The sequence below is a fragment of the Mastacembelus armatus genome, chromosome 20 (assembly GCF_900324485.2).
Source record: "Mastacembelus armatus chromosome 20, fMasArm1.2, whole genome shotgun sequence".
Lineage (NCBI taxonomy): Eukaryota > Metazoa > Chordata > Actinopteri > Synbranchiformes > Mastacembelidae > Mastacembelus > Mastacembelus armatus.
This window is the reverse complement of record NC_046652.1, coordinates 966,891-991,295: the sequence shown is the minus strand read 5'-3', so window position 1 is coordinate 991,295 and position 24,405 is coordinate 966,891. Positions and strand designations below refer to the sequence as shown.

Sequence of the window (24,405 nt, the reverse complement as noted above, 5' to 3'; positions counted from 1 at the left end):
TCCAGTTGGTCCCAGCAGTCAGTCAGCTGTGTATGATGGCTTAACTCCTGAACTGTCCCCCTTTGAGCGAGGAGAGTCTGAAAGATCCTTAAAGCCAAACTGATGATCTGATCCACTGGCTCAGACAGGTGATCTCAGAGCAGCTCATATGACATTATAGTCTGGGAGTCATTACTCTCAGTATCATCCACCATATATGGATCACTGGGAACACAGTTAATCTGGGAGCTGGAATGTTTACACCACAGCTCTAGTATAGGACCTAGTCCAGAGACTCCACCCACTGTGTATGGGATCAGGACTTTACCATTTTATGGGCTCTGACTTCTTTACTGAAGTCCAGTATGACATCATGATCAGATCCTGATCACAGGCCATGTTACATTTGGCATCTGCCCTTACAGGTATTGATACATGTCAAATATTTGTCCTTTCTGCAGACAGAGACCAGGTTCTCCAGGATCCAGCTGTCTGTCTATGAAGAGTGACCGGTCCAAAGATTTTGTTGTAACCTTCAGTCCTGAACCTGGACCCTCAGACCCACAGTAAGAGCCTGTTTCTACTGTAAACTAGAGAAGGTTCAGTTCTTAGACAGATTTGAAGGAAGCAAGTAGATTCCAGGGACCAGAGTCCTAAAACTCTGTGTTCACACAAAGACAGACACCTACAGCTGGAGGTGCTCCAGGAGACTGCATGTGTCTAACTACAGACCTGGATGGACTCAGATGCAGGTCCACAAAACAGAAATGACAACCTGTGACCTTTGACCTCTACATAAATATCTTCACAGAGAGAAGAACAGTGGAATTTCTGTGGAGGAGCTCTGGTCCTGTCAGAGCAGCACTGTCCAAAGTAAGACTGTCCATCTGTCTGCTGATGTCCTGGTCTCTGAAAACAGGACGTCTTGTTTCATCCTGTAGTTGTTCTCTCACACAGCATCGACATTTAAGATGATTTGAAACATCACAAAAACCTTTTCTGTCCTCAGATTCTTTCTCTAGTCTCACAGTGTTTCTTGTCTTCCAGTGGACTCTGGTCTGCAGGAGGTTTTAGATCAACATAAGACCAGTCTGAGGATGAGATGTGAACGTGTGACTGAAGGACCTGATCCAACAGGAAGTGGAACCCTCCTCAACAGGATTTACACTGAGCTCTACATCACAGAGGGACTGAGTGAAGAGGTTAATACCCAACATGAGGTCAGGCAGCTGGAGACCACGTCCAAGATGGAGACCCTTCATGACACTCCAATCAAGTGCCACGAGATTTTTAAAGCCTCCCCTGACCAGCAGAGACCCATCAGAGTGGTTCTGACCAACGGCGTCGCTGGTGTTGGAAAGACCTTCTCAGTGCAGAAGTTCAGTCTGGACTGGGCAGAGGGCTCAGAAAACCAAGACGTCAGTCTGCTGGTCCTGCTTGCGTTCAGAGAGCTGAACCTGATCAAAGATGAGCAGATCGGTCTTCTCAGGCTGCTCCATGTTTTCCATCCCACATTACTGTAGGTAACAGCAGAGCAACTGGTTGTCTGTAAAGTTCTGTTCATCTTTGATGGCCTGGATGAAAGAAGACCTTCACTGGATTTCAACAACAGGAAGGTGGTGTCTGATGTCACACAGGAGGCCTCAGTCAATGAGCTGCTGACAAACCTCATCCAGGGGAATCTGCTTCCCTCCGCTCTGGTCTGGATAACTTCCCGACCCACGGCGGCCAATCGGATCCCTCCTACGTGTGTGGACAGGCTGACAGAAGTCCGAGACTTCACTGACACCCAGAAGGATGAGTACTTCAGGAGGAGGTCCATGGATGAAGAGCTGTCCAGCAGAATCATCTTACACATCAAGGCATCCAGGAGCCTCCATATCATGTGTCAAGACCGTGACTAACCTGTACTCACACTTCCTGCTGGTTCAGACAAACAGGAAGAGGCACAAGTATCATAAGGGACATGAGACGAGTCCACGGCAGCTGACAAAGGCTGACAGGGAAGTTCTTCTGAAGCTGGGGAGGCTGGCGTTTGAACATCTGGAGGAATAAACATCATGTTCTACCAAGAAGACCTGGGGCAGTGTGGTCTGGATGTCCCAGAGGCCTCGGTGTACTTAGGAGTCTGTACAGAGATCTTCAAAAGAGAGAGTGTGATCTTCCAGAAATCAGTCTACTGCTTTGTTCATCTGAGTGTTCAGGAGTTTCTGGCTGCAGTCTACATGGTCCACTGTTACTCCAACAGGAAGACACAGGTATTTGAGAAGTTCCTGGGGGGAAAGTACAATTTAATGAGGGAAAACAAAACTAAACAGACTTTTTCTAAGAAGATGAAAAACTTTTTGGGAATCAAACATTTATCTCTGAATTACTTCCTGTTGGGAGCCATGGAGAAATCCCTGGAAAGTAAAAGGGGCCACCTGGACCTATTTGTCTGCTTCTTTCATGGCCTTTGTCTGGAATCCAACCAGAGAGTCTTAGGAGGCCTGCTGGGTCAGACACAGACTAGTCCAGGAACCATCCAGAGAGCCATCAACAACCTGAAGGAGATGAACAGAGATGATATCTCTCCTGACAGAAGCATCAACATTTTCCACTGTCTGATGGAGCTGAACGACCACTCAGTCCATCAGGAGATCCAAGAGTTCCTGAAGTCAGGGAACAGATCAAGGAAGAGTCTCTCTGAGATCCAGTGCTCAGCTCTGGCCTACATGCTGCAGATGTCAGAGGAAGTTCTGGGTGAGTTGGACCTGAGGACGTATAACACATCAGACCAGGGTCGATGGAGACTGATTCCAGCTGTGAGGAACTGCAGAAAGGCTAAGTATGTCCAGATGTGATCATCACCATATTGTTCCTCTTGTTTATTGTGATAATGACAGCAGCTGGATTTTGTCCCAGATGTTCTTGAGCTGTTCCAAATGGTGTCAGTCCAAAAGCTGCAGATGTTCCTGTTGTTTTTTTCTCTCTGTCCAGTGAATGAACACAGTTCTTCTTTTTCTTTCCAATGGTTTTTCCATGGGACACATTTTTCTTCTGTTTCTCTTCACACACTGATGTTTCTCTGCCACATGTGAACAAACGTCCCACATTGGAATAAACGGGGACAGGCCTGTTGTGGAAGTTCCAAAGGAACTCAGTTTTCTCTGCTTCCTGTCCAAGATGAAAGCAGAACAAAGATGAAGCGTGTGCAGTGTGACAGAGAGTGAGAAGAACTCTTATTTCATGTCCAACCCACTAAGAGAAGATCAGCTGAACCACTGATGTGAAGACACAACAGGACATGTCCCTGTTTGACATCAAGTGATTCAACTCAATATATTGTCTCTGTCATAATAACAGCTTTTCTAATATATGTGTCCTCACAGACTTGTTAAATGCAGAATCTCAGAGACTCACTGTGAAGTCGTGGCCTCAGCTCTGAAGTCCAACCCCTCCCATCTGACAGAACTGGACCTGAGCTGGAACAACCTGCAGGATCCAGGAGTGCAGCAGCTGTGTGGTGGACTGCAGAGTCCACACTGTAGACTGGAGACTCTGAGGTCAGTTCACTGACTGTTACTATTGTAGATCTTAGATGTTGAATCCACAACTAAAGCTCCTGTGAATGTTGGTTGTTCCATTCAGTGTTTTCATTGTTCTTCTATTCTCAGCAGACTAAGAATGATTCCTTCAGTTTCACTTCATTTCACTGAGCTGTCTTCAATAATGTGTGTTCACTCATATTGAATAGTCATATTAATAATGATGTGTTTCTTTCTATAGAAGCTTTGAAGAACAGTGTCCCAAAAATGTCATCTGTCAGGAAGTTGTTCTGAATCATTTGTGTTTCTAAACAAACTGTGCAAACAGTCCAAAGCTGAAACAGTTTCAACTGAAACTGTCCAGTGTTTGTCCAAGTTTTGATCCCAACAATATGTCAATATTGGACCAGACTAATATCTGACATCCTCCTGAGAGCCAGAAGGAAAAAGGTTGGAATATTTCCATTTTGGAATAGAAGTGAAGACTTTGGGACGTGAGAAACAAAGTCCTATTTCTTTTTGGAGAAGAACACGTCCCTGTAGTGGACATTGGGTCTTGCTTTGTCCCAAAAACCACACAATAAGCATCAGTTTGCTGAAAATAATGTTGGATTTTCTCTGCATTTCTATCTGATTTTTCTCACTTGATGAAACTCAGAGAAAACATATGACACAGTCAGTTGTCAACAATCTATGAATGGGATTCCAAAGCTTGTGTTTAGTGGCCAATGACACAGTGGGGATCAGTCCCAACACAATGACATGACCTGGTCTGTGCACTGGGACTGGGCCATTAGAAAGCAGTTCTCAGCCTGTTGTCATTGCCAAGGCCTCAAATCCTGATGCTGTGTGAAGAAGCTTTGAGTAGTTTTTGTTCCTGAACTGAAGGCGCAGGTTTTGGTCCTGACACTGTCCACTCAGTTTGTTCCCTAATCCAAATCTCATTGTGAAGAACAAATCCACAGTGTCTCTATAAAGTTGATCCCATAGAAATGAAAGCACATGTGGAGCACAGAGACACACAGATGAAATCATGTGTCCAGGTGGTTGAGCTGTGTTTAGTGTCTGAGCTGCTGCTGCTGCTGCTGCTGCTTTACCTCTGTGCTGTGCTGAGGCTGCAGCCAATAAAGCCAGAGAAGAAGATGCAGAGAGGGAAGAGACAGGAGACAGGAGAGCCTGGGGGAGCTTCCTTGGCTCAGATAGAATAAGGAGGAACAATTCAATGCATTGTTTTGCTGCACTTTGGAACTGTGTCAACAAACTTTAAGCAGGAATCTTTAAAGCTGCACAGTGACAGTATGAGCCATCAACTAGATTGATTCTGCTGTTGGCTGGAAAGCAGCTTCTCTTCCCATGTGCTGACAATAATATCATGATATAGTCAGACTATTATTACTATTATTCTGACTGTTCTCATATTATTCTTCTCATTATTATCATTCTACATTTCCCTTCAGGGATTAATCAAGTTGATCTCATCTCATTATTCTAATGAAAATAAGAAGAATTGTCATCATCATTATCACCATCCTCATTGTCATCAACATCAGTGTCACATTGGATCTCCTTCTTTGCTTCTTTATTCAGGTTGATTGGCTGCAGGTTGACAAAGACCAGCTGTGGTTATCTGGTCTCAGCTCTGAGGTCCAACCCCTCCCATCTGAGACAACTGGACCTGGGCTGGAATACCCTGAAGGATCCAGATGTGCAGCAGCTGTGTGATCTTGTCCAGAGTCCAGACTGTAGACTGAAGACTCTGAGGTCAGTAGAGGGCTGGAGTCAGTCCATGGTGCTTTCAGCAGGATTGGACTAAACCCAGTCAGTATCAAAGCAAAGATCCAGGATTTCCTGTAAAGCTCCAACCTTCTCAGTGAAGCTGTGAGAGGAGAACAGGGACAGGCTTCAGGATTGGATAGAAAGACAGAGAGAGAGACAACAGTCAGCCAATCAGATCAATTGTGATCATGTGTTTGAGTAGATGTGAAGACGACTGTTGCTGATGAAGTGAGTCTCTGTGACCTCTGGTTTCTGACCTCTGCTCTCTCTGCTTCTCTCTGCAGGTGGAAGTGATGGTCTTTATAAAGCTGGACCTGGACCTGAGTCTAAATCAGAAATCCAGGACTAACCTTTTGATGCTCACCACAACTGTTCTTGCTACAAATCCTGTTCATGTTGTTATTAGTGTAATGTAAAGATGATGATTTTAACCTTTGACCCTTTTGAAGCTGAGGAGGGGCTAGAAACTAAATTTAGATTTTGGATGAGATGGGATTCGGTTTAGGACTAGAGGGGACTAGATTTAGGACCTCAGGGAATCAGGGCACTGAGTCAAACTCTATGATGAGCTCACTTTTGCAAATCATTATTGTACCTTAAATATTTTCTTGTCATATTTTCCTCAATTTAATTTTATTGTTTTATCCACTGGTCTGTCTTGTCTCATGGTCAGGTGTGTCATCGGAGATTACAATGGTCATTTTCTATGCTGATGACACACAGCTGTACATTTCTGTAGAACCATCAGATCCAAATCCTCTGAGCTTCCTGATGCTGGGTCTGCTTGTTATTAATAAATGGATGATGAACAGTTTTGGAAGTTAAATTCCTTTTCCTTCTGGGCCCTGAACTAAAGAGAGAAATGATAAGGAGTAAAATGGGAAATCTGATTCCAGCAGTAAAAACAGGGGTCTCCAGTCTGGGTGTTATTATAGACTGATTGAAGTTTGGTCTCATAGAAAGAAAAGCAGTCAAACAGCTTTTTATCATCTTAGAAATGTCAGCAGAGTGTTTCCCTTTTTATCTCAACATGACACAGAAAAAGTGGAAACAATCAAAGAGTGTGTCTTAGGGAGGAAGACATGACTGTGGAAAAACTCTGTCACATCTTTCAGGTAAAGAAAAGTAATTTGAAGTAGAGTCCACAACGCAGCTAGTCCTGCTACTGGGTCCTCATTGGCTATCATCAGCCTTAGTTCACCTGTGAGGTTAATGGAAGTGCTATTCAGTTTTTGAGACATTTTATTATTCATTATTATTATTCTATTATTTTTTATTGTTTTGAAAAATGGCGTATTGCTCTGGTTGACAAAAACTAATATTGAAATACAAGCCATTTCTTTTTTTCATGGGTCTAAAGGGGATAAGTGAAATTTAAAAACTGCTTTGATTTCCTTTCTCTATGTAACAAAACAAAATACACAATAACAAAGAGACAAAAACGGAACAAGGGCTGTATTTCAGTTTTTTAACTTTTGGATTTTCAAACAAAAATCAAATAACCAGTGTTTTTTTATTTTTTTTAATATCTGCTGTTGGACAGAAAATCCAATGACTAAAAGATTCAGAGACCATGTAGTCCAGCATCCAAATATTATGAGTATTATATACTGTATGTATGGCCTAATAAAGTACTTTTAGTGTAAATATAAGATACTTGGATATTTTTACTTCGTCCAAACTCAGTCACATCAATCATCATCTCCACATATGAATTTTATCAAAGCCTACAAATCAATCAGTAACTGGTCCCAATGAAAACTAGAGGTTGGACTTTTCTCAGCTTGGTGTAACTGTTACTGACTGTCCACACGGTGGCGCCACACACAGCACAAACAGCCACTGTAATGTTTTCAATGTGCTAATGAAGCTCCAGATGATTTGTGGAATAAAGGCAGGTGATCAAACACAGATACACAGGCTAGTCTACATTACATTGGCAGTATATGGCAGTTTGCCTTCAAATGTGAAGCTCTGGTCTCCAGTTGTGCAGCAGGTTCACATCCACACAAAACCTTTGCTGCTCTGCTGATTTCCAGAAGAATCAATAGTTTCATGAGCTCATGAGTCTTTCCATGAAACACAACAACTAAGAAAATCAAATTAAAGCTCCTTCTGCTAAAGCAGCTGTAAATCTGTGCCTCATCTGGAGTTACAACAAGCAAAGAGACACAAAGACACAAAAGATCAATAATCACGTTTCTCAGATCTTAAAATCCCATGTGACCCTTCTGTTCATATCACATGTAGACTAGTCTTTTTAAGTCCCTCCCCAGTCACATGGATTTTGAATTCTGTTCTGATAAAAGTAAAGTCTAGTCAACCAACATTAGTTTTCTTCTTCCCTCTGTCTAGTCTGTCTCCATCCATCATCTCATGTTTTTGGGTCGATCAGACTAGTGCCCTAGATAAACCCTACCCCCTTTTTGCTTCTCCATCTGCCGGCTTAGTTTGGAACCGGACAACCTCATCCATCCATGGCGGACCTGGCCGAGTGTACTATCGAGGTGGTGTGTCATTTCAGACCGCTGAACAGCCGGAGGTGGTCCGGGGGGACAAGTACATCCCTAAGTTCCAGGGGGAGGACTGTGTACAGGTCGCGGTGAGTGTGTGGCTCCGCAGATAAACTTGTTCCTGTTTTCATTCAGTGGAACTCAGTAAATACTACTCTAATGTTCTGACTTTGTCCTGATGTGGCCTGAGTGTAGATGAATGAGAAACCAATGTGGGATCAGGCTGCAACATAACAACACTGAAAAAAGTGAAGGGGGTCTGAATCCTTCCTGAATGCACTGGACCTTCATTATGTTGATGGATTTGATTTGAAATGTAACGTCCTCTGGTATTAAATCCTCTTTGATAGAGTCGCTGAGGTGGCACAGCAAGAGAACCTGCCTGTGAAGAAGATAAAAACAGGGAAATATTACACTCCCATTGATTCAAGTTTCCATCTTTGAGTAGTTTATCTTTGAAATCAGAAAATCTGAGTTTAAACATTTATGTATTGGACTGAAATCTGGAATCAAGATGGGATTAATTAGATGAATCTGATTCCAAAGTGTTATGTTAGAAAACCTGCGCGTTTGGTTAGTAATTGTACCAGTCAACAAAACTCAACATCCCACCTGTCTATTTGAATTGCTCACATGCCGTGGACTAATGAGGGCTGTGGCCATGTGGACGTTCTTGATGGTGTGTGTTACTGCACATACTGAGTGTTCCAGTCCAGCACGACTCAGTTGCAGTTCTACAATGCTGTGGCTCAGAAGATTGTCAGAGGTGAGTTATCCAACAGAACAGATGCAGCTTCAGTAGCTCACACATTAAAACTTAGGAAGTATAAGCCCAGACAGTTTTTGAGAATTTGTACTTTACTTGAGTAGCATTTTTTGGGGATACTTATTACTTTTACTCTACTACATTTGAAAGATAACTATAATACTTATTATAATATATATTTTTGTGTTGTAAAAAATCATAGTAATTGTACAATAGTAATATCATTGTTGGACATTTCCAAAAGCTGAAGTGATGACCTCATTTATTAGTTAGAATATGTGTAACTCCATATATTTCTCCAATTGTAAAAACTGAGTAATAGAACAAAGCCTACTGATTGATTAATTGGTGAAATACAATTAGTCGATTAGTCGTAATAATAATGTTGTAATATATATTACAATAATGTTGTAATAATGGTCAGATGAATGGATGATCAAAATAATGGTTTGTTGCAGCCCTGTCAGTGGTATCAGGAGGCTTACCAAGATATTGTATGTCACCCATTGGAAATAAAATATTGTGTTAACATATATAGGCTATAAGCTAATTGGTTTCTGATGCATCTATAAATACATAGATATACCTGACTATTGACCACCACAGGAAATAGTTGTATCAGCTGTTAAATGGGTCTGGATGGACTGTTTTTAAAGGTGCTATTTAAGTCCTTGTGCCCACGCTGTGTTATATTTAGGTGTCATACAACACTTGTTCTTACAATAAGTCAGTGTTATTTCTTACAATATGTCTGTTTCTTACAGCAGCCACTTTAGTCAACTTTGTGGAAAGGTTGGTGACATCAGCTCCTACACCATGTCCACCTGCAACGACTCCCACCATACAAAGATTTGTATTTATATGATTTTATGTGCTTCAAAATGATTTCCCAGTCAGAGGAGGTGCTGAAATCTGACTTTGTGGTGACTATACTTTTGAAAACACACATAGAAATATGTGTAAGTATAAGACATATCTGAACCACCTGACTGATTCTGTTCGAAACATCAAACTAGGATGTTTAGTCAAAGTGTAACAGCTTCTAGTTTAGTTTGTGTAGTTGACAGTAAATGTCCATCTTTAAAGGAGCTTGTTGCTGTTAATATTATCTTTATTAGTCATTTCTGACCACCTGTGTATCAGCTTCTTTCTGCTGCAGTCAGCAAAGTCCCTTCAAAAAAGTATACATTCATATCTCTGTCAGCATAAAAACCAAGAGTCTGATGTTACAGGAAGAACCAGCTGATGTTCCCCAGTCAGGTCCACACTGAGTCCTGGTTTCTCTGGTTGTGTTCCTCCTCGGGGTCCATCCAGCAGAGCTGTTGTCCTCCTCACAGCTCAGAGACAAATAGTCTCCACTGGAAGAACTGGGAGCTGCTGGGACTCAGACGAGCTGTGGGAACAGGGGAGGATTAGTGCTCTGGACCTTTTCAGTGAAACTAGTCTGCGAAAATCTAGATGTTTAGCCCAGAAAGGATGGAAATGAACCTCATGTTCCTAAATATTCAGATGTTTTGGCAGGATGAACAGAGAGAGGAGGAACCAGCTCAGTGTGAGGTTCTACACCAGATCTTCCACTGGGACGTCTTCATCAGTGTGACCCAGTGTTTCCTCAGTGACATCAGATAATCACAGTTTGTCTGGATCCTGCTGCTGCTACTCTGTGTATTACTGCGTTTCACTGTGTAAAGTACTACAGGAAGTACCTTTTAACCTCCAATAACATTCCTGCAATTCATAAAGAACGTTTGATGTCCAACGTTGATGTTTTCGGGCCGTTAGTGGAGTCAGAGAATATTTGTATATATCAGAGACTGATCTGTAACACTGAACAGAATGAAGCTTTTTTTCACACATTCAAATTTTATGACCAAAGGTTTGAGTCATAGCTTTCAGTTTTCAAACCAACATTTTCACTTTCAAAATGTATTTTCAAACATTCAAATCCTGGTTTTCAGTGTTGCTGATTGTGACCCTGTTCTCACCTCATACAGCTCCAGATCCCTGAGTTGACAGTAGACCAGTATCAGCAGTCCAGTGCTGTCAAAGTCCTTGTTGTACTGCAGGATGTGTGAGGAACTGTGACTTCAGCCAGGTAGTTTGTTGCTTTGGACAGCAGGACAACAATGAGCTGAGACCTGAGGGCTGGTCCATAAAGGTCCCTAAGAAAAGCGGCAATTAAAGCCCAACACCTGACTTGAATGAACCAAACTCATCAGTCAGGCTTAAATCGGTTCCATAACAAAAAGTTGAAGATCATGTGATCTGACTCATTTGAGTCAGGTTCACATAGTTGAGATAATTAGGCGTGCACGCTGTTCTTCAGCAGCCCTAGAGGTCAGTGCAGATCTATTGATTTTCCATGACAACTAAAGGAAAAGACCGAGTAGAGTTTGCTTTTAGAAACATACGAGGAGTTTAAACACCTAATAACTAAAAAGGGGAACACAGCTGCTGTTCATAAAACAAGAGAGAAAGGCTGGCAGGAAGTTGCTGATGGTCTCAATGCCAAAGTAATAATTCCAACATGTAAATCACTATATTAAAACTTTGCCAAAGTCCACTGTACACTGTAAAGTCTGTAAATACAAATGTTTGCTATACTGCAACTTCTAGCAGCAACTTAAGTGGAGACAAAAGAACTTGGCAGCAGGTGGAAATGAAATCTAAAAATCTTGTTCAGAATGGTAAGTGTCGTCTAAATACATCATCAGAGCCAGTTGGAAGTTAAAACTGTCCAGTCTCATGATGTTTATTAATTTCAGCTGTTAAAAAAAAGAGTGAGGTTGCTGGTACTGGGGGAGGGCCACCACCAGCCAACTTTACTCCAGCAGAGGAACTGGCCTTAAACCTAAACAAAGGGAGGCATAGAGGGGGGGACTGCATCTGAATCTGTCCCACCTAGTACAAGGGCTGACTACATAAAAGGTATTATTATCAGAATTATTATTAGTAGTCATGTCTTTTTGTTCAGTTATTTTCCTAACCATGGTTGGTTTCATAGTGATGCCAAGTTCTGTGTGCCTCCTGGATCCACCAGACTGAGCCCTGTGAGTGTGACAGTGTTGGACTGTTAAGTGGTGATTTTATTAAACTGAGTCTGATTAATGATTTCAGGGTGAAGGCCCATCCACTGTTAAAGAAGATGAGGAGACAGTGTCCATATGTCCAAGGAGGCCTGAGGTCGGCACAAACTGCATGCTACATGTTTGAAGGTGTATTTGTGTGATGAGGTGCTCATAGTTTGGGTTTTCCAAATATTAGCGGCTGCAGGATGATCTTCTCCTAGAGCCCTCTCAGTCTCCAACCACATGTGACAAAGTGAGGATGCACATATTCCACCAAAGTGCCAAGATCATTTTGGTTTTTTGGAAAGTGCCTTGAGTTGATTGGATTGTGATTTGGAGCTATACAAATAGAACTGAATCATATAATGACTTCATTTAACTTTGTGTTTCTACAGAATCCAGAAAATGTAAAGGAAGTGTACAAGTGCTATCTTGTCAAAAAAATGGAAGCCATAGACATCCAGTATAAAAAAGGAAAGAGAAGAAAGTTGGAGCTTGAAATTCAATAACTAGAGAGAAATGCAAGTAGAACTATTGAATTTAAAATGATGACCCATGATCTTTGTTCTTTGACAGCATTTAATTGTATGTTTTCACCCCCAACAGGCATCTTCAACATGAAATAACATGACAAATTATTGTGACTTGTGTCTCTGGTAAATTAAGGGGGAATTTGGGGGGTGCAGTTTCTATTAAAGACTGGGGGCCTTAACATGGTTTGGCGTGGATTTTTAGCCAAAATAATTATTGGCATAAATTTCTCTTCAGTTCTTCCAACTTAGCAGGGACCCCATAGAAAGCCTGTTTAATGGTCCGAATGGCTCTGTGTCCAGGGAAGGCCATGAACACATTTAGTAGTCTTTATAAAGACAGGTGCACAATTCATACAGCTTTGCTGATATTCTCAGCATCTCCAGTTGACTACAAAAATGTTCCACTGGCACAAAATCTTAGTGCAATGCAAACAGTCTGTGGAACTGTGAGTGCTTTGTTGCGGCGTGTTGTGTTTGCAATATCAGGGCTCAATAATCTCCAAAAATACACTATTCCGTCTCTAGAGAACCTAAACTGTTCATACAGGTAGTTGTCAGGAAAAGCCAACGGGTCTGACCTGTCACACAGACACACAGGTAAACACAGAGGGGCGGAGCCACAGGGATCAGGTGACCCAGGTACCTCAGAACAGGCATTCAGACTCCATTTAGAGACGACAGAGCAGAAGGAGACGTGGCTGAGGTAGGTCAGTGTTGATCCAACGTTGTTCTCTTCCTGTCACAGAGTCTGAGTGATTCTCTCTGTGGACTGTGGAGGAAGAAGAGTCCCTATAAACCTCCATCAGCACAAAGATTTGAAGGAAAGGAGGAAGTTCAAAATGTGTGTGTGTGTAGTTTGGTGTGTCTGGGTGTGACTGACATGAACAGACCTGTCGTCAGTTTGATTTTCTGTCTCTTTCTCTCAGAAACTTTCCCTCTAAACTCTGTGCCAGAGGTCCAAAGTCAGCCAGGATCCTACAGACCTGGTACTTTAGGATCTAAAGGCTTTTGATAGGCAGGTAGGAAAAACGTCATGTTCCAGTCAGACCCACAGGCCTGCTAATTGTTAGGCATCATAATATTGTGAAGAAGAGAAATATTTCTTATTTCTTCATCATCTTTGTCAGACCCTGGAGCCCTGTTTTGGTCTGTGGTTGCACTTGTTTCCCCACCTCTGTTTGTGTTTTTGTCTAATAGTCTTATTGTTTCCTGGATGTGAGAGTTTTCCAGACTTTGCATGATAATTTCACAGCGTAAATGATGAGTTTCATGTGTCGAAGGTGGAGATATTTTGGGTGCAGTTAACCAGAGGGATCATGACTCAGAAAGTGAAACCGTGAAAACTGATCCTGATGCCGTCAGTCCCACATCCACTGTCACACTTTAGTTCTGCTTCAGTCTACAAAACAGCCACAAAACGCCAATTTCTACCAAATCTCTGGTCAAGACATAGATTTGCACTTGGCACTTTAACATCAGCTCTTTAAAACCACCTTAGGGAGGATAAAAGACAAGTTAACCCTCTGGGGTCTGAGGGGGTTTTTGGGGCCTGGACAAATTTTGACATGTCCTGGCATTTGTGCTTTTTTCAGTGTCTTTTAAACATATTAATGTCTAAAGTCTGATAACACTGTAATCAGCACAAAATTGGCTACAATAATATGTGAGCAGCAAGTTTATATATGATTGTGTTTTTGAGAAAAAAGTGTTTATGCATGGTTAGTGCAAAACTACAATTTTTTACTAAAAAATGAAATGAAATACGACCATAAAACACAAACAGAACATTGGTTCACAAGACCTTGGAGACCTGCATGTTGTAGGCTAAAGTGTTTACTTCAGAGTGCTGTGAATGTCATCTTGTTCACACATTCACAGTAAACAATACACTGATTTAAATTTTCTAAGACACTTTTTGTCCAGAAAGACCATATGCAAGAGGGTGTGTCTCAGGATGAATAGTCATGTGATTTACCTGAGAACACAAAAGACGCACTGAACGACCAGACAAAGACGCGCATAATGAGCCTTTCAGTCAATGTAGATGGGACGGATTAGTGCAGCACAATACAACACAATAAGAAGCCTAACGACCCTCATTTGAGTTAAAATCAGTGTTTTTACTATGAGGACAAGCTAAACTATTTGTCTCTGTGTGGAATACAAGAAGCGCTTTTTCAAGTCCGCGACGCTCCATCATCCAAACGCGCAGAAAAAGTGAGTAAATTCTATGATGAAGTTTGACGTTTTATGTCATTTCTCGGGGGTGTGCACATATTTACCTGGTTCACCTGAGATTATTTACATGTGAACAGTGGACAGTGTACAAGGCGGGACCGCATTACCTGTAATGAGGTGAGACAGAAAAAAACGGACTTCTCCTTACGTTCATACGGATTAAATAAAAAGTGATGATTTGTTTTCGACTTGAATTGTTTCACTCAAAAGAAAACATTTCAAGCTTTCTAGCCATATAACTCTTATTTTTATGAGCCAAGTATTCGCTGAGATTCTGGTTGTTTTATTTACGCGTCTGTGAAGAGAAATGGCAGAGACAGAAAAGTCCGAGAGCGCACCCTGTCGGCTTTCTTTATTTAAAAAAAGCACAACGTTTTGATGTTATTATGATGGTATACCACTAAAACTAGACCCTTTACAGATTTGAATGATATACTTCTTTTATCTGTACGATCAGAATTGACGGAGTAATTTAAGTTTGTTTCGGCCTTATCAGAAAAAGATGCGTCAAAACGCGCCGGCGCATGCGTCGACCCCAGAGGGTTAAAGGATGTTGGAGAAATACTTAACAAATAGACTCAGAGAACGACCTTCAGAGGTTCAGTCAGTTTTACTTGTACAAGCAGTAACTGTCACGGAGCTCACTAAGTCCAGAGTGAGGAGTCACTGGCTCAGCACAGCCAGGCATTTTATAGCTTGTAGCTTAGTACAACTAAAGTTGTGTATGAAGAAAGAAAGAAAAAATTGTGTTTTTCAATCGTCTTCCTGTTTAATGAGCTTCGATCAATAAATGTCATGTAAATATATTTAGGCCGCCATGTTGGTATGGGTAAGCCTCCTAATGCATGTCTGTGTATGAAGGCAGGAGGTAAGTCCACAATGAAAACCATCAGAACTGAATTTACAGCCACAAATGTCTGGATGATCCAGGAGACCTGGCTCCAGTCCCAGTGTGGATTTTCAGACTTGGTGGACTGGAACACTAATATTTGGTAGGATGGTATTTCAGATGCAGGTCCAGTTCTCTGAGGAATGATTCCAAAGATCTATCATCTTTGGTTCTTCCTACTCTGGAAACTGGCTGCCATAAGACCAGTTTCTGTCTCGTAGAAACCAGGAATGAATAAAAACTGTGGAATTCCAGCAAACAGTGATAGATAAAGATGCTATGCTAAGGGAAGCTAATTGTCAGGTGGAGCTGCCTGTGTTTGTTTCCATCTACAAACTGGATCTTTATGAAATGGGACTGAAATGTGTCAGTCTGTGCATATGGGGGGCGGAGAATCCAGAAAGGTGGTGCTGGAAATAACAGGACACTTCCCTTTAGCTTCAGACGAGCTGTGAGCGACTCAGAACTTCCTGTGATGTTGTTGACTTCCTGTTTGTGTTGCAGAGCGTCCACTCACTGCCACATGTGAAGAAGAGCAAAGTGTGAAGTCAGACTCCATTTTAAAGTCCACAGAGAAGAAGGAGGAGGAAACAGGAAGTGGGAAGCAGGGTCAGTGTTAATATGACCTATGCACATATTGATCCATCTCATTGATGAATGTGTCATGAACTGCGGTGGTGTCGGAGTGGAAGTGTGAAGAGAAGGAGAGGCAGCAGGACCCTAGTGCAGACAACAAAGGTTTTTAATTCCTTCTGGGATTTCCAGCGGCAAACAATACATAAACCTCGGGAAACGGACGAGACGGTATCTAAGCAAGGACCGGGTAGAACGGTCGTCATAAAAAAAACTCACTTCACGCCAACTCCAACTAAACACAACTATAACAATGCTTCGCCGGGGAACAAAGGAAAGAGGGAGGTATAAATAGGGGAAAACACAACAGGTAGTCAAGTCAAGTCAACTTTATTTATAAAGCACTTTACATACAGCAACCACCGACCAAAGTGCTGAACATAAGAAAAATCCAACTAGAATAAAATACAATAACAAGAATTGAAATACTAAAAATAATTAATATTGATAATAATTAATCAATATTAATAATAATTAAAATAGTTAATAAATAATTAAATAAATTAAAACATATAGCCACAACTAAACATGAATATAAACAACAACTCATGCTGGATCAAAAGCCAAGGAGAATAGGTGGGTCTTGAGAACAGATTTAAAAATGGGCAGTGAAGAGGCCTGTCTGATGTGAAATGGCAATGAATTCCAGAGTTTAGGAGCTGCAACGGAAAAAGCCCTATCCCCCCTGAGCTTCCGCTGTGTCCTCGGCACCTCCAGAAGCAGCTGCCCAGCCGATCTGAGCGGCCGGGAAGGAGAGTGCAAGTGTAGTAGCTCAGCGAGGTAGGGTGGGGCAAGTCCATTTAAAGACTTAAAAACAAATAAAAGAATCTTAAAATGAACAGGCAGCCAGTGCAGTGAGGATAACACAGGGATAATGTGCTCTTGCTTTCGTGTGCCAGTTAAAAGGCGTGCGGTAGCATTTTGCACCAGCTGTAGACGAGACAATGTGGACTGACTAACACCAACACCAAGAGTTACAATAGTCCAACCGAGTTGTAATGAAAGCATGAATTAACGTTGTGAAGAGATCTTTTGATAGAAAGTTTTTTATCTTCGCTAAACGTCTCAGCTGAAAGAAACTGGATTTCACCACTGCACTGATCTGACTGTCCAGTCTAAGATCGTTATCTAACCTGAAACCCAGGTTTGTGACAACAGGCTTTCCAAATTGTGCCAGAGGGCCCAAGTCCACGGGAAAAGACCCACTGGTGCCCCCCGGGCCAAAAATTATTACCTCCGTCTTATTTTCATTAAAATTTAAAAAGTTAACCGCCATCCAGGCTTTCACTTCTTCTAGGCAAACAACCAGAGTTTGTATGGAGTAGGCATCCTTGCGTTTTAGGGGCACATAAACCTGAGTGTCATCTGCATAACAATGGAAAGCAATTTTATGCTTTCTAAGAATGGAGCCAAGAGGCAGGAGATACAGAGAAAATAGCAAAGGCCTAATTATGGAGCCCTGCGGAACCCCACATGACAGTGTAGCAGCGGAGGAACAAAATCATTTAGCCCAACACAAAAAGTTCTCTGAGCCAGATACGATTTGAACCACTCCAAGGCAATACCATGAATGCCTACACAGTGCTCCAGATGAGATATTAAAATATTATGGTCTATTGTGTCGAACGCCGCTGTTAAGTCTAGAAGAACTAGAATCACATAGTCCCCTGAATCTGTAGCCAGAAGGATGTCATTAAAGACCCTCAGTAATGCAGATTCTGTGCTATGAGAAGTCTTGAAACCAGACTGAAAAACTTCAAGCACATCGTTTTCATCTAAAAAAGTTTTCAGTTGGGTGTACACAATTTTCTCCAAAACTTTTGACAGAAATGGAAGCTTGGAGACAGGTCTAAAGCTAGATAGCACCATAGGGTCCAGGCTGGGTTTTTTGATCAATGGTTGCACTATCGCATGTTTAAACATATTAGGAACTACACCTGAGGACAGGCTGCCATTAATAATGGCCAGAACAGATGGTCCTAAAACAGAAATAACCTCTTTAAAAAACCGAGGTGGGATAACATCAGTGGGAGAACCTGAGGGCTTCAACTGACCAACAATCTCATAGAGAAAAGGTAGAGTTACAGGCTCAAATTGGCAAAAGGCAGCAGAGGAGTGGACAGAGACTAACGGGTCAGAAACTGCAGGGGGTATATGAGACCTGACATTATTCACCTTATCCACGAAGAAATTCAGAAAATCTTCACATGCCTCAGGAGAAGGTTCAATGCAGGAGGTCTGAGGAGCATTTAAAAGAGTATCTACAATACCAAATAAAACACGAGACTTCTGACAGTTTGACAGAATAATGTTTGACAAATACACTCTTTTGGCATCTTTCACACTTAACTGATAACGATGCCAACAGTATTTTACTATTTGAAACGATATCTGCAGCTTGTCCTTTTTCCACTTTCGTTCGGCTCTACGACATTCGCGTCTAACAGCACGAGTTGTGTCATTCAGCCAGGGCTCGGATTTAATTTTTTGCTGTCTAGTTTTTAATGGAGCCACAGCATCTAATACAGTTTGGCAGGTGGAATGAAACCAGGAGCAGAGCTCCTCTGTATCAGAAGACGCAGACTCAGGAAAGTCACACTGATTAAACAAAGCAGAGAAATGTACAGCAGTGGACGGATTAATAACACGACAACGTTGCGCAGGAGCGCGAAGTTTACCAACGCTACAGGGCAAAGTAATGTCAAATATCACAGGCTTATGATCTGAAAACACTGCATCAAGAATTGTTAAATTTAAAACAGGAAGACCATGCGATAAAACAAGATCCACTGTGTGCCCACATTCATGCGTTGGTCCCGATACCCACTGCAAAAAGCTAAAAGAGTCAAGTAGACTTAAAAAGTCCTTCACCATCGGTTTATCGGGACAACATACATGTACATTAAAGTCTCCAAGAATAAGGACTCGATCATACTTAGGCACGATTTCAGCCAGTAGATTCGAAAAGTCATTTATAAAATCCTTATTGTATTTAGGTGGTCGATAAATAACAGCACACAACGCTGAGTGTGAACAACCCAGCTCAAATAAGCTCAGTTCAAAGCTGGAGGGAGAGGATGACGAACAAAGCTGCTTGCATTTGTATTTACTCCGAAAAACAGTCGATTCCTCCTCCTCGGCCTGATGTCCGGGGGGAATTAAAGTAGCCACAGTCAGAAGGTACGAGCTCTGCAAAAACGCTGGACTCACCAACGTTCGCCCATGTCTCCGTCACACAGAAGAAGTCCAGTTCATTTGAGGTAAAAAAAAAATCCTTAAGAATGAAAGTCTTGTTTGCTAGTGATCTAGCATTAACAAGTCCAAATCTGGCAGGAGCCAACGGCACCGGGGCCCTAGTCTTACGCGGATCCCGGCCGAGAGGCCGCAGGTTTCCCAGAACTGCCCCGCACTGCCGGGCACGAGGATAGTATGAACAGCGGGGCTTTGACGGCTGAAACAACTCTTCCGTCCCGGCCACAGGTATCAACCAAGTGTATTCAGGGTCCAGTAAACACGGGGAGGAAACAAGGTAATAAGATGTTCAGTCCACGACCCCACAGAACAGGCCTTCAGTCTCACCATCCTACCACTACGTGTTCCCCGGTGACGGCGACGCTTCCTCCGGTAGGATGAAACCGGACCACGGCAAAGGTAATCGGGGATCTCCGAGAAGAAACGGGGGCAAAGTTTCATGACCACGGTGATGAGGCTTGATTTCAGCAGAGCATCGCAGATCCAAAAGAATTTGACGATCGTACACCAGCAGAGCGTCAACATTTTGAGTAACAAAACTTAATAACAACATAAACACAAACAGAACTGGTAGAGACAAGCGGCCAGCCACACACGCGGGCGCCATTACTTAGGTAATCAAACACAAGTGAAACTAATAAACAATAAACCACCGGTGAAGCTAATGAACACAAATAGTAAACGTGAAGCTGCCGGGGACCAGTGCACAGGGAAAAGGAAGTCTCTAAACAATAAAGGTCCCCGGCAGGAAGTCCCAAACGAGGACTCATGACAGAATGTTGGGATTGAGTCTGGTTTAGACTTGTGTTTCCTGACGTCACAGTCACACTGTGTCTCTGGGATGGTTCCATCAAACTAATGTCCAATCAATAAGAAGCTGCTGCCGTTACAGGGGGACAGCTGACTGGGTTTGTTCCTCTGGTCTCCAGGGTCCCTGGTTTCCCTCTCAGACCACCGACGAAGAGTCCTTGTGTGGGGGAAGAGGAGGACAGACCAGGGTCTCCAGGATCCAGCTGTCTGTCCATAAAGACCTCATCATCCAAATTTCAGTCCTTAACCCTCCTGTTATGTTCGTTTCTGTAAATATATTTAGGTCGCCATGTTGGTATGGGTAAGCCTGGGTCAATTTGACCCGGGGCATGTTTAATTATCCAAAAATGTCAGAAACCAAAAAATTCCAATAAACATTGTTTATATCTCATTAACTCCATCACTAACCATTTCAATCAATATTTAGTGCAGTGGTGTTCTTTACCTCTCACAGAAAAGGTTCCCGTCAAAAGTCATAACGGCACCTGCGTTCTCGCACTTTACAGATGAGGTCAAGAGAATAGGGAAAGTGTGTGTGTGTGTGTGTGTGCGCGTGAGACTGGGATGAAATATGTCTCACAGTTGCAAAGAAACAAATAGTATTTGACACTTCTGACCCCTTTTAGCCTCCACTTTCACTGCCAGGTCAAATTGACCCGAACAGTATCTTTGTAATATAAACATGCAGGGGGGGGGGTTGCAAATATGTGAAATTAATCATTTTTATTTTATATGTTGATTACACTTATTAAGCTAAGCAGAAGAAGTTTCATACTGAAAAAATACTTTTAACTATTTAAAAAAAAAAATTAACTTTAAAATGGGTCAATTTGACCCACAACATAATAGGAGGGTTAATCTGGACCCTCAGACCCAAAGTAAGAGCCTGCTGTATACTGTACTAGGCGTGGACTACTGAGTTGTGATGCTGGTCATGGAGACCTGGAAGAGTCTAGGACTTTAAAGTGTCTGCAGGTCTTTTGACATGTAATGTTTTGAAAATAGCAGACGTCATAAGAGACTCAGCAAAACCTGTGGAGCTTTAAAGGTGGTCTGTGGAAAACTGTACAGCAAGTAGCTGTGGCTCCACTGAGGTTTGCTGCACAGATGCATTTGTTTGTTGACCAGCTGTTGCTCTCCAAACTATGGATTTAGGATTCTGTGTCCCCCAATGAAGCACTGACAGCAGATGAACGACCATTTCCAACCAGATATATGTAGTTTCAAACAAACATCAAGTTCCTAGTAAATAAAGAGAAAACCATGGAGAATAATGACACAGGTTCTTGTTGTCCAAAAGCGAACATGCTATTTAATATTTGTCTTTTTGAACAGAGTCAACATCCAACTGGTTTGAAATGTTGTTTCCCATCAAACATGTTGGATCAGTTGGAATAGTTTTTTGAAAAAAGAAAGATGGAAATAATGAATAAAGTCAATGTGCAAACCAAAGAAAGCCCCCACAGACCCTGAAGAAGAATGATTCAGAAGTGATGACAGCAGAAGAAGAGAGGAGGAGGGTTTGGAACATTCATGGCCAGGAGAAAACACTGGGAGCCAGTTTCTCTAAGACTGTGGGACTGGAGGAAGCACAGCCACAGCATCAAACACTGAACAATGTTAAGCGGCTGTAGTTGGTGCACACAGCCAGTCAACCCCCCCCTAAGCCCAGTGGGAACCTCAATATGTTGAAACACATAAGTAAAGGCCAGAGCTTCCTGTGATGGTGAATCATTCAAATGATACCAAATGAACTTGTTCCAAAGCAGCAAAGAGCTTTATCAGTTCAGTTCAGAGACCAATGCTCATCAGGCCAAAAAGAAAAAGTTTGCATCCCCTGACTTTGAAATAGCAAAAAGACTCCAACACAGATTTTCTTCTCACTTTAATATGGGAACATTTGGACCAGCTGAATGTGCATTGATGACAAATCTGGGTTTCTTTCCTTTCAAAGTAAGAGCATGGTTTTCACTTTACATTTCACTTGAAAGACTGAAACAGCAGCTGGAATAAAGGTCAAAACAGGACTTTGATCCATTTAGCATCAGGACCATAATGTCATAGGAGCAGTTCATATGACATTATAGTCTGGGAGTCAGTCTCAGTATCATCCACCATATATGGATCACTGGGAGCACAGTTAAACTGGGAGCTAGAATGTTTACACCACAGCTCTGCTATAGGATCTAGTCCAGATAGACCACCCACTGTGTATGGGATCAGGACTTTACTATTTTATGGGCTCTGACTTCTTTACTGAAGTCCAGTATGACATCATGATCAGATCCTGATCACAGGACAACTGGAGATGGTTCAGTTCTTAGACAGATTTGAAGGAATCAGGTAGATACCAGGGACAAGAGTCCTAAAACTCTGTGTTCACACAAAAACAGGAATCTGCAAACTCACTGGGTTCAACAGGTTTCTAAAGCACTGAGTGTAGACCCCCAGTCTAGAGTCCTCCTACAGCTGGAGGTGCTCCAGGTGCCTGCATGAGGTCAACTACAGACCTGGATGCAGGTCCAGAAAACACAAATGACAACCTATGACCTTTGAATAATACACAAATGTCTTCACAGAGAGAAGTGGAATTTCTGTGGAGGAGCTCTGGTCCTATCAGAGCAACACTGTCCAAAGTAAGACTGTCCTGTACTCACACTTGCTGATGTCCTGGTCTCTGAAAACAGGACGTCTTGTTTCATCCTGTGGTTGTTCTCTCACACAGCATCGACATTTAAGATGATTTGAAACATCACAAAAACCTTTTCTGTCCGCAGATTCTTTCTCTATTCTCAGAGTGTTTTTTGTCTTCCAGTGGACTCTGGTCTGCAGGAGGTTTTAGATCAACATAAGACCAGTCTGAGGACGAGATGTGAACGTGTGACTGAAGGACCTGATCCAACAGGAAGTGGAACCCTCCTCAACAGGATCTACACTGAGCTCTACATCACAGAGGGACTGAGTGAAGAGGTTAATACCCAACATGAGGTCATGCAGCTGGAGACCACTTCCAAGATGGAGACCCTCCATGACACTCCAATCAAGTGCCACGAGATCTTTAAAGCTTCCCCTGACCAACAGAGACCCATCAGAGTGGTTCTGACCAACGGTGTCGCTGGTGTTGGAAAGACCTTCTCAGTGCAGAAGTTCAGTCTGGACTGGGCAGAGGGCTCAGAAAACCAAGACATCAGTCTGCTGGTCCTGCTTTCATTCAGAGAGCTGAATCTGATCAAAGATGAGCAGATCAGTCTTCTCAGGCTGCTCCATGTTATCCATCCAACATTACAGAAGGTCACAGCAGAGCAACTGGCTGTCTGTAAAGTTCTGTTCATCTCTGACGGCCTGGATGAAAGCAGACTTTCACTGGATTTCAACAACAGGAAGGTGGTGTCTGATGTCACACAGGAGGCCTCGGTCAACGAGCTGCTGACAAACCTCATCCAGGGGAATCTGCTTCCCTCGGCTCTGGTCTGGATAACTTCCCGGCCCGCGGCGGCCAAACGGATCCCTCCTACGTGTGTGGACAGGCTGACAGAAGTCCGAGGCTTCACTGGCGCCCAGAAGGACGAGTACTTCAGGAGGAGGTCCAGGGATTAAGAGCTGTCCAGCAGAATCATCTCCCACATCAAGACATCCAGGAGCCTCCACATCATGTGTCAAATCCCAGTCTTCTGCTGGATCACTGCTACAGTTCTGGAGCACATGTTGACCACAGAGCAGAGAGGAGAGCTGCCCAAGACCCTGACTGACCTGTACTCACACTTCCTGCTGGTTCAGACAAACAGGAAGAAGCACAAGTACCGTGAGAGACATGAGACGAGTCCACGGCAGCTGATGGAGGCTGACGGGGAAGTTCTTCTGAAGCTGGGGAGGTTGGCGTTTGAACATCTGGAGGAAGGAAACATCATGTTCTACCAAGAAGATCTGGAGCAGTGTGGTCTGGATGTCCCAGAGGCCTCAGTGTACTCAGGAGTCTGTACAGAGATCTTCAAAACAGAGAGTGTGATCTTCCAGAAATCAGTCTACTGCTTTGTTCATCTGAGTGTTCAGGAGTTTCTGGCTGCAGTCTACATGGTCCACTGTTACACCAACAGGAAGACACAGGTACTGGAGAAGTTCCTGGGGGGAAAGGACAGCAAGAAGAAGAGAGAAACATATAATTACAGTGATGACGACCATGAAGACTACGACGACGACAACGACGACGACGACGACGACGACGACGACGATGATGATGGTGTCCTGAACATTGATTATTACCCACCCCTGGATCACTTCCTGTTGGGAGCCATGTATAAATCCCTGGACAATAAAAGTGGCCACCTGGATGTGTTTGTCCGCTTCCTTCATGGGCTCTGTCTGGAGTCCAACCAGAGAGTCTTAGGAGGCCTGCTGGATCAGACAGAGACCAGTCCAGAAAC

At 42.8% G+C, this 24,405-nt stretch overlaps 1 protein-coding gene across 1 annotated transcript; it reads left to right on the top strand.

Annotated features, from left to right (window-relative positions):
• The first annotated feature begins 1,614 nt into the window (after positions 1 to 1,614).
• LOC113121951 (protein NLRC3-like) lies at positions 1,615 to 24,230 on the top strand. Its single transcript, XM_026292844.1, has 3 exons — positions 1,615 to 1,859; positions 23,633 to 23,954; positions 24,079 to 24,230. The coding sequence occupies exons 1-3, from the start codon at positions 1,800 to 1,802 to the stop codon at positions 24,228 to 24,230; spliced, it is 534 nt and encodes a 177-aa protein (XP_026148629.1). The 5' UTR covers positions 1,615 to 1,799.
• The last annotated feature ends 175 nt before the right edge of the window (positions 24,231 to 24,405 follow it).